General features: G+C 33.6%; 1 protein-coding gene across 24 annotated transcripts in view; it reads right to left on the bottom strand.

Annotated features, from left to right (window-relative positions):
- Nucleotides 1-1,176: 1,176 nt before the first annotated feature.
- Nucleotides 1,177-11,669, bottom strand: part of tmod (tropomodulin) — a 58,106-nt gene continuing 47,613 nt past the window's right edge. For 12 of the 24 annotated variants that reach the window (XM_034328269.2, XM_034328262.2, XM_034328264.2 and 9 more), the window contains one exon: nt 8,528-9,038. Coding sequence is in view for 3 of the 24 variants with exons in the window: in XM_076693130.1 (XP_076549245.1) it covers nt 9,004-9,038 (35 nt within the window). In the remaining 21 variants the exon portion in view is untranslated. Of the gene's footprint in view, nt 1,957-7,892; nt 8,067-8,527; nt 9,039-11,669 lie in introns of those variants that run through there. The other 12 variants (XR_004581909.2, XR_013064222.1, XR_004581903.2 and 9 more) reach the window with 4 other exon arrangements.

Raw genomic sequence — 11,669 nt, 5'->3', positions numbered from 1 at the left:
CACCATAAATAAAATTGACTTAAATAATAATTATTAAAAACGTCACAAAATAATCCACATTTCCTAGAAAATCGCATCTAACCGGAGACCTGATTTTTCCAATTCAATAAAATCTTCTCTTCGAGCATGTACGATCTACCATTAAAACAAATGTCGCAATATATTAATATTACCGGCAAATTTTGTAGATAACGCGTTTCCGCGAACCTCTTTGGCTATCCCAAAGACGTCTACACGTACGAAAAGCGACAGAAATGACCCGTATATCGCATTCTCTTCCACTCATTCTCGAAACGTTCTCTCGACTGCAGAAAATATTCTATACGACCATTGGAGAGAAAAATCTTGGTGAACCGTTCCTCGAATGACCGCCCACAGCTATTCTCGGATAAAATAATGTGCCGGGAAAAGATCTGACGACTTCTGGGCCAACTATCATCGTCGAAAGATTCGTTTAACCCTTACATTGCTATCGGTGTCTAAAAGTGCTCCAGAAATTCTCTGGTGTGATATAGACGTCTATAAACGTCCAATTGTGCTGATGTTACGAGTTACTTCTATTTTTATTCTTGATAGAGAATAATTCTTATCATTATTCGCTAAAGAATGATTATTGTTGAGAGAAGTAGTTGAAGTCTATTGCAATGAAAGGGTTAAAGGGTTGGACGTTAAAAATCATTTGGTTATGCTTAAGTAGATATACATTTGGATGACATCAAATTTTTGATGATTTAGTACTAAATCTTAACTTTAATTTTATATTAATACTAGAACAACCACATTTGCATAAATAAGGATTTTTAATCTCAACAAATATTAGATAAATTTAATTTTTAAAGAAACAGTGTAAAATTTAGAAAGTGAAGATAACATGAGATATGAAATGAAATTAAAATTGGGGCTCTCTCCATGGTCCGCCAACCGAAAATCGTAGAATCCCAATTGGAAATATTCGTAATATGTAGGAAAATATGGACCGTGAAAATGTATTAAGAATAAAAATATTATCTGGAATAATTGTTATTAATTCCTATGACATGGTAGTTACAGTGTTAAAATAAATAATTGCTAACTTGGTTGTTCTAGCGTTAAAATGTCAAGGCACCAGCCCTTCATTTTTGCTTCGTACAAGCGTCAAATGGTTAAAAAGAATGGAATTGATTCCAATCGAAGGTGAAAAAAAAAAAAAAAATTGGAAAAAGGGTGCAATAACTTTTCGTGTCAAACGTTCGTTTCCAATAAAATAGGAAAAAGCGAGCGATTTTCCAGCACGATTTATCGAATGCCGGAATTGACGAAGAAATTTTGACGAAACCCCCGTCTACGGGGAATAAAAATTGAAAAACGAGACGATCGAAGTCCGGGAACGACGTTTCAAGAGCACTGACCTGCGAAGGGGTACCCCGGCTCTGGTCGCACGGCCGGAAGTGGTCAGGTGCGATTCAGCGGGTTCCGTGGCATCCGGTTGGGAAAACGAGACACTTCCGGGACGTCTGAATGCGCTGGGAAGGGAAACCGGAAGCGACAGCGGAACGGCGAGGCTGCTTTTGAAACCAAAACCGCGGAACCCCTGTCGCGAAAACGCGGGAAAGTAATCGATAATGTTCGATCACTGTGAAAGAAATATGAACCTTTTTTTAATTTTCAATAATTTCAATAAATACTTCGACCTTACTATCCCTCTTGGATCAATATGACCCAGAATAAATATTTTAATTAAGTCAAATTATAATAAATCAAAATGTCGATTTTCAAACGACGAATTGTTCTTTGCACCCTTTTTCTATCTTACTCTCGATGATTAAATTAAAATGACTACAGGTCATTCGGGCATCATGGTCGTTGTCGAGGTCATGGTCGTCATCATTTTCGAGGTTGTGGACAGAGGCGATCATCGTTTCATGGCCCAGCCGATGGTATAGTTGCGAGGTGCTCTTCCCATGCGTTGTAGACGACCTGTGGAAAAAAGTCGCCCATCGACGGCCTCATGTGAGAACACATGCATAGATCGCAATTAGGCAATCACTGGATCAATACGCTAATCGATCGATCGGATGACTGACGATAACACTGGTGTTAATCTTCAAAATTAAATAAAAATGCAAATTTCTCAAACTTTTAATGGGAAGAAATTAGCAGCTGATTTTTGCTTCAATCTCCTCCCTTAATTACTAATTAATCTCATTACAAATCAATAATAATAAATTATACATAATAAGGTGTAGTACATATATTGCATTTGTCATTAATAATAATAAATCCTTCTACTAATTATTTCAAAATACCCTAAATTATAAATAAAAACTGTAACTACCTGCATTTAATAATAAATCAAAAATTTAATAAATCATAAATGAAAACTGTGATGGTTCAAAAGAAAACGGCATTTCAAATTCTCAATAGAGCACCAAGTACCTATACAGAAACAGATTCCCGTCTGATCTAAAATTAACCATACACGGAGATCATTAGGGTATTCGCTAAATCGTGAGATTCAACTGGCAAACATCAGCGAACACGAGCGTGTAATGAATGATTTACATTCGGGACATAGTCGTCTCGACGCCGTTCACCCTCGATCGTGGATCACTGGGATATAAATGGATCCTGAAGAGAGGATGAAAGATCAAAGGGGTGGCACACAGTCAAAGCATGGTACGTTAAAAAATAAAAAAGAAAGAAAAGCGTGAGTAGAGGAAAATGTCGGCCGACATTTCACGTCGGGAGTATCTTTCGAAAGGATAATACACCGTGTGTAGTATTCTCTTTCATTCTGAACCGACGCGACTCGTAAAGTTCGAGTAATTAACGCAGGCGTCGAGGGGCGAAATGGGGTTGCTTTCAACGTCGCTTCGGGTTGGATGGTTTAAGAAAGAGAGCGAGGTTAAGTGCTTTAACTTCGCGAGGAAAATAAATTTGTCTAAAAATGTAGGGGTGAAGGGGGATGGAAAAATATTGATACATGTTTAAATGGCAAATTATAAGGGATGATTAGGACCCTTTATATAAATTTTAGAAATTCTCTTTAAATGCTTTTAAAATACTCTATTTTGTATCAATGGATTAAAATAAAAGATTAATATGTTAATAAACAAAATTATGTTTTTTAATATCTACCCTTCAAATGGGGTAGTTTTGTACAGTACCGAGCATGATAGGCTTCTCCAGGGAAAATGATATAACATCCCCCTCCCGGTCTCCGATCCATCCCCGGCGGCGGTCCCGAGGAGACTGACAATGGAAGGGAGAAGAACCTATATTTATAGCTCTATCACGGACCCCGTTTACGCGGGAAATTTTGAATTAACATTTAATTTGTTATTCGTTCTTTTTAGTTAAATCCTAAATTTTACAATATTTAATACATTAGATAAAGTAAATATGTTATAAATTTACCTATTTATTAAAATTATTATTTCTGAATAGATATATACAAAATAGTTTCTCTTACTTTTCAAAAAATTTCGATGAAGCTATAGGTACCTATCGTCGGTACGTCGATGAGGAGTAATTTTTTTGTTCTCTACAAATCATGAAAGATCGTGAACGAGCACCGTATGGAAAACTTTCGTTGGAAATCAGATTTATTGGCTCGCCGTAATTTTTTTGCAGAATAGCCGCGGCTGTGTCTGCCAGCAAGAGATAAATGAAACGCAGCCACGAAAAGTTCCGCGATTGGAACGGCACGTTGAATTTTGTCAAAAAATATTTCGGCTATCGATCGAGTATATCGAATGATATTTAAATCATGAAATTGCATTTTAATCATCATTGTTTCAATTCCATTAAAATAAAGGAGAATATCTTAAAATTATAAATAGACAGAAAACTATGCTTTTATTTAAAATGTATTATTTTTCAATTAAATTAAAATCAATTCAAGAAGAAAGGATAGTAATAAAATTAGTTGAAATATTAAAATAAGATAAAGGAGAATAACTTTCTTTGTAATAAATAAATTTTCTTTGAGATATACATTTTTTCAAACAATGACACCTACTTGATTAGCCCATTTCATACCTCGTCTATGATTCTATTATCTGACATTTGTCACCCACTACTGTCATTTCACCCGAGCAGAACTGTCGAGGATAATAATAAAAAGGGATGAGAAATCGTGAGTATGTTTTAAAAACGAGAGAGAGAAGAGGAAAGGCTCGTTTCACGGGACATTAAATTCCGACGGGTTGGCTACTTGTGGAGAAAGAAAGATGGAATATTCTTAAAAGGTTGTTGTGTCGGGAAAACGAACCTTGGAAACGGACGAAGAGAAAATGGACGGGCAAACTGAAGCATCCCACTGAAGAGGGTAAATCCTGGCGACGTGTCAATCGAGTGTGAAACGTTCGACTTGGTGCTTTCGAAGTTTCTTTCCTCTTCTCGTTTCCATTATATCACGGGGAAACGTCATTGCAGAGATTTTCGGATCGCTCGTTTCTTCTATGACGATCCAACACTGCTTCCGCTGTTTCCACCGTCCATTTCCTTTCAAGGAAATCGTCTTTTGACTAGCCATCATTTCAAAGACAACGAAATTTATATTCTTCTATAACACGATCTATATTAAAATTATTCTAATTTGCAAAATTTGCATAACTAATATTTGCAGTTTAATTAGACCAAAATTGCAGAAAAATAAAAATAAGTAAACATTCTTAATAATTTTTATAATAATTTATTATAAATTTTAATTAGGACCCATAATTATTAATTAGTAAATTATGAAATCTGGAAAGATTCTAGTGTCAAGTGCACAGAGTTTCTGGAAACGAAGATATTGATATCAGTCATACTGTTATTCGGATATGTATATCTAATTCCATCTGTGTTCTAAATGTGCCTGACACCGAACACGAGACTGAAAGACATCGTTTCAACTCGGTGTGGGAAGTTTCAACAAGCCAGACAAGTTTCAAAGTTGGAGGAAGAAAAGACCGACAGGGATGTCTAACAATGGCCACGTGCTAAATGCGTTTATCTTTCTTATAAATGACACAGCTACTCTTAATCCATCATTCAAATAAAATGAACAACAATCAACCACTAAATCGAATTTATCAATTTTAAAATTTTTCAATAATTACCATTGCTCTTTGTATTTAAATAATAAAGTATTTTTGAAAATTTACTAAAGTTCCATACTGCAGTTCCAAAAGAAAGAATCAAAAATCAAATTTAACAAATCTAGAATCGTTTTATCTAAAAATCTCTACAATTTTCCAAACTCTCTATCAATAGTATACAGAAACGGTAACGTTTTAAATAATCAATAATAATTATTTACCGGGAAACTGCATTCGATCGCGCAAACAATCCGCGCAAATAATTGCGAACGAACAGAGAAACGAAGAGAAAAGTCGAAATTTCCAACGATGAATGGATCGGTCTGATAGAGAGAAATCGACTTTAATATCCAGAGGGGGGTAAAAAAGTGGTGGAGGAGGGAGAAGGAAGGCGATCGTATCGATGATAACATAAAATCCAAAATAGATGAGATGAAATGGTGGACGTTTGCCTGGCTGAGGACAAAAACAAGGGGAATGGAAAGGTAAAAAGAGAAGCTTGATGAAGAAAAAATTGAGCCGTTTGCTAGGAAAAGTAATTGGACCTTCAATTGCCGAATAAATTGGTTCGAATTTCTATCGTTTACCCTCTCGCCCCTATTTCCACCGAGTTCACGTTTATCCTGGCAATTTTACAGAACAAAGTAGCACACTGTGCATCAATCACGAATTTTCATCCCCCTTTTACGTGTATTTCCGGTTTGCATGAGAATGGAACCGGATATGATTCATATCTGACCGAATAATTTAGTATAGTTAATATGTAGGGTAAGGTACACTAATTTTGGCAATGTACCAATTATTATTTTCGAAAGACTTAAGAAACGGGTATTAAAATATATGAATAATTTTTTTAATGTTTAAATAGAACACATAATATAATGCTGAAAATAAAATAAAAATATTTAAACAATCTAATAACTTAAGCTACCTGAAACCAAATTACAAACTTATGTGATCAACAAGAAGAGCTCGAATTCGCTTTCCAATTATTTTCTCTATGCAAAACACGTATGATATCGCATACGCTCTCATATTGAAAATAATTCTCTCGCGAGATCCGTTCCGCATTCTAAAATTTAATGAGAAGTTGAGCAGAGATATCGAGGAGGGACAAATTAGTTGTACGACTGAATACAAATGGCTTCATTTGCAAAGGAAAGAACAGAGGGAATTTAGTGGACAAACACATTGGATTAGTCTATTACTGTTCTGTTCCATGATTTTAATTTTGATTTAATCTGATCGAATGATTCGATCATTATTAATTCTCTAATCATTTTTAATAGATATTGGAAGTCAAAAATTTCTGAAACTTTTGACAATTTTGAGAGATTCTATGTTCTTTGAAATTTAATTACCTGATGGAACGGAAAATCATTGAAAAATCACACAATTTACCTGGCTTGGATAATACACAACTTGAGAAAAATTTAATTAATTTATAGTTGATTCTTTCGTTTGAGATAAAAGATATCACCGGTGCTTTAATTTAATACCATTGTCATCCGATCGTTCGTTTAGCGTTTATGCAATTTTTTATTTGTTTTAACACATTCCGTGTCGTGTGGTTCATAAATGGACTAAAATAAACAAATATATTTGATTTATATTTTAAACTAAAGAAATAAAAAAAACAGAATGAAGAATTTCGATTTAATTTGTTTTTAAACTTTCGTCAAAAATTTTAATTTATTCTATAAACCACAGCAGGGAAGGTGATAATTACCATAGATTAGAATGTTGATTATATCAAAAATACACATTCAACTTAATTACCACTTATCATAATTGTTAAACACTTTTACCATTTCATAAATATTCTACTACAAAATTATAATTACTATTAAATAATTAAATTAATATCTACATTAATATGCATTCACAATGCTGGTGCATAAAACCTTCAAGGTGCAATAGAAATACCTTCTCCTTATTATCTTCAACCAAATTGATATTAATCTTGTTAATTTATATAAGAAATTCATTTTTTTTATTATACAAAAGACAAAACCAGTTTGCCATAATTTAAGTATAATTATTCTTGATTTTCCAGTTGGATTAAGATAATAGGAAAATATCTAAAAATAAATACAAATATAATAAATTATAAAAAATCAATTTCTACAAACTGCAACGTTGAAAAAGAAAAAAATACATTCGAAACACATTTCGGTACCAGGTGTGCGAAACATTTGTTGGAAAAAAGAAAGAAAGAAGTGTCATGCAATACAATTTTCACCAGATTTCGACGAACTACAAATCCTAGTTTTGTGAGTGACAAAAAACAATAGTTTTAAAACAATCGTGCTCCCTTGTTTCTGGTCGAGGAACACGAATGTTTGCAAATTCAAAAATAGAAATGAATTCCACAAAACTTGAGGGGTGATTCTATTCTCTCAGAGTGAACAGCAATTCTACAAAATTTTCTAAAAATCCGAATTTGGTAGAGACTTTCCTTGTGGGTCAAAACGACCCTATAATTATTCTGCAAGGACGAAAGTCTTAAATAATATGATTTTAATAATTTTTCAAAGCAATGAAATGTAAAAATCTTAGAATAAAAGATGAAAATTGCTGGAGAATTGTGTAATCGTTATGGAAATATAGTTTTATCGTGTCTACTTCAAATCACCATAAAATTTCTGAAACGTCCCAAGATATCTCTAAATGAAATTCAGACATCAAAATTCGGGTCGTTAGATTAAAGTAAATTACAGGAAGGCTAGTTTGCAACGGAGTGAACAGCTCATTAGCAAGCGTCGCGCGTGTGAAACTTGTAACAGCGGAAAGCTTTAAAAAAGTCACGGTGGATAGGTTTAAACGCACTATTATATGGTGTAACACGTGGCCCCCGTCGCGATACAACTTGCATGCGTTTAACTTCCTCGTTGTAATCTCGACATCGACCGGTTAACTTGGTAGCACGCACGCTGATAAAAAGCATTCTACACTGCCAACCGAAAGTTCATAATCACCGTGCCAATTATAGGCTGTAGAAATCTTTTAAAATGATAAATGAAAATATTATTCGAGGATAAGTACCCAAATGGCAGTGTTTCCTATCCTTAACTTACGATCTAACGTCCTTATATTACTATGTGATTTGTGACAACCTAATTGCTTTCGAAAAGTTGTACAAATTCTATCATTTTACTATTTTATTATTTTACTATTGTTCTATTTTACTATTTACCACCTTTTATTATTCTACTATTAATGACGGCTGCTTAGAAATAGATTAGAGTCCAACAGGTGAATTTCTCCAACTTCGATAACAAGTCAATTTATTAAATTTTTACAAGAGAAATTAAGCGTACTAGCAACAAGCCTGCTATCTTACATCTCTCATTCTAACGACCCATGCCAGTACTCTAATGGTCGAGGGTGAAATTTCTAATCGCTCTACTGAAATATTTCTAAGGATACCTACTGTTTAAGATAAACGAAACAAAAGGACAATATACGGGCAGAATATTTATTAATTTGCGCTAAAGTACAGATAAATCATGCAATACGAACAATATATACAGCATGGCGGTGCTGGTTGGAATTCGTAAAAAAAAGAAAAGGAACTTCTTCCTGTAACGTGTCACACGTTTTTCAATTGAAACATAAACGCCGGAGAAGGACAATGATTTATTCTTTCACAGTGTCATTTTATAATTATACAATAAAATGGACGAGAAGCAAAAAGCTTTATTTTTCCCTCGAGAACGTCCGTTTTTTGTCGATCCTGGGACTCGGTTAAGTGAAATATTAATTCATCATAAAACGAGAACGTCGCGAGCGATGCGTGAAGAAAAATTCAGTGGTGCTTCTTTAATAATCTTATATGTATATATATATATGTATATGTATATGTACGTATGTATATAACATATGGTAAATAAATATATAATATATGTACAAATAATACCTAGGCGAACGCCACTTCGCGTTAAGATGTCGCCACCCCGAGCCGGGACTGCCGTACTGCAACAGACACCCGAAACATTGTCATCATATGTGTTCAGCAAAAATCAATGATCATCTTTATCGATCGTTTTGCATGCCGATAAAGAGTATGCAATGATAAATTGACACACGACACGCAAATTATTTGTATCTGGTAATTGAAGAAATTTAATTTCCAAATGAAAAAATGGATGATTCATATTACAGAGGTTTCATAGAAAAAATTTTTTTTTCACACCGTAAATATAGAAATATTTAAATTGTTTCAACCCCTGTTTTCTACACGTTTTTATTCCATTAGATACGTTGCACAGAGAAAATTTCATTGTCCAAATGAAAATGAGACAATTTATTCCGAGAACGTTAATGTACTACCTAATTACCTTCATCGTAAAATTAAAAAAATGACTGCACCCATCATTTAATATACTTGTATTATTTTTAATACTGCTTCCACTACAATTTTTTCTAATAATTTATTTTAATATTCTTCTTCTTGTTGCTAAATAAAAATGAAAAGTATTATATGAAATAGAATATATTTTTTCAATTTTATAAAACGAATATCAATTGGAATAACTATTTCATACATTCAATAGTTCATACTATGTACAATACCTATATTTCTACCACTAGTTTTCAGATTCATTGAATAGAGCTCTTCACTGGGATGTACTTCAACGATTTTCAACATTCACCCAGTCGAACATTAATCCACTCGTAAATCGAGCTCGCATTTCAGCTACCCCTTTTCATACCGCAGAATTAAAACACTCGTGGTTCATTTCTTTTATAAACCTCGAAAATACTTTTCCCAGCGTCGAGCTAGAATTATTACTTTTATCTAAACGATGCATGACCCAATTAATGAAGTGATTAAAATATAATATTCTAAAAATCTTCTAATAATATATTAAGTTGAAAATTAAACTTATTCAAAAATCCCCCAAAATAACAATAGTCACAGTTTCAGTCGAAGTGCAATTCTGCTGAGAAAATTACAATTTCCATGGTGGACAACAGAAATGGTTAAACTACAACGTAAAATATAACCAGACAGTGCCAAGGGCTTGTTGCTTTTTAATTGTCTTTCTGTTCGATCGATATCGAATTGTCTTGCTATCGCCACCCTTTCACCCTGATACATCCATCACGTTCTCGAATTAAACGAGTTTTAAACAAAACATCCGTTCCAATTTTTATGGAAAACAATCTCCACGATTTTTCTCTGTGCAACGTGTTTTCTCTGGAACAAGGTATCGTTGAGTTGAACTGAAGAACTTAATTTAAATAATTAATTAAGAATCTTTAAAAGGGGAAATCGAAGCATTACATTGAAAAATATAGTATATTATTATAGACAAGGCTATTTCTCTTGTGGGAGTCGACGTATTAATGATTGATTAAGGGAGAACTAATTTAACCCCATCCCTTATGATTCTTTCTGTTCGTGACCGAAGGGGCTGTAATTGTATAGATAATGAATCGTTTGCGTGTAGAAATACATCTTCTTTTTCCTAAAATATTATTCTCAAAACAGAGTTATAAATTATAAAAGAATTGCCAATTTCTACTTCCTTATATCTTCAAAAAAAAAGTCAAAATTGTAAAATAAAAAATTTTTTAACCCTTTATAGGCTTGGAAATCAAAATCATTATTAATAATTTTATATAAAATTATCCACAGTTCAACTCTCAGATAACTGGAAAGTGGAAAAGAAGCTCCATCAATAATTTTTTAAATTTAATTTCTTCATTCCATTAGTAGCTGAAAATATATCAAATTCCAAGACAATATTATCATAAACACATTAATTAGAAACTCGATATCATTCTGTTATTTTCACTGCACTCAACGTATCGTAATTAGTGAAATGAATTAGTAGAAACACGTGGATGCACGTCAGAATGAAAACAAGGGAAAGGAAGAGTCGAATTACGTTAAAACACACTCGTCACAGCAATCTTTCAACCTGGTAATAACACGTTATGAAACGCCACAGGCACTTGGCTGCAAATTTCCTCGATGTGAATATTGAACGCCCTCGAAATCGCTGCGTTCGACGTTTAAAGCGTTAAATTCGAGCCGTTCGGTGGTAATAGGACCGATCCAACGACAATTTTTATTCCATCCCGTTTAATCTTATCCCGATATATGTCAATTTTCAAACAAATTGCAGACAAATCTGGCTACCATTTACATCACTTAATGTCACTACTTGTTGACACTCTAAATGGCATGATAAATCTATTGGAAATCACATCGATTACTCCATTTTGTTCATTTTTCATCTTTACTTTCGAAACTTCAATAATTTAAAATATAAATTTACCTTCATTCAAATTATTAGGTCAAAATCTTAATTTTGACGATATTAATCAACGGAAATTGAAAAAAGAAGAAATTAAACTCGTGGCAGGTTGTTAGACGAAAACAATGTCCAACGCAAACTTAGAAAATTATTCGCGTGACGAGAAGAAATTACCAGCATATTCCTACGTAAACGGCTAATCTGAACTGTAAAGCGGCGATCTGGCTGCGAACTTTCCGCCAAACGACCAGCTAATTGAGTTGTACCTTCATGCGAGGGAAAAACTTTATTGGGAACAGTTCGCGGTTGATTCAACCAAGCAGTTTCAACGCGTTCA

The sequence above is a fragment of the Osmia lignaria genome, chromosome 1, assembly GCF_051020975.1.
Source record: "Osmia lignaria lignaria isolate PbOS001 chromosome 1, iyOsmLign1, whole genome shotgun sequence".
Taxonomy (NCBI): Eukaryota; Metazoa; Arthropoda; class Insecta; order Hymenoptera; family Megachilidae; genus Osmia; species Osmia lignaria.
The sequence above is the reverse complement of the archived record's forward strand: the minus strand, read 5'-3'. Positions and strand labels throughout refer to the sequence as shown.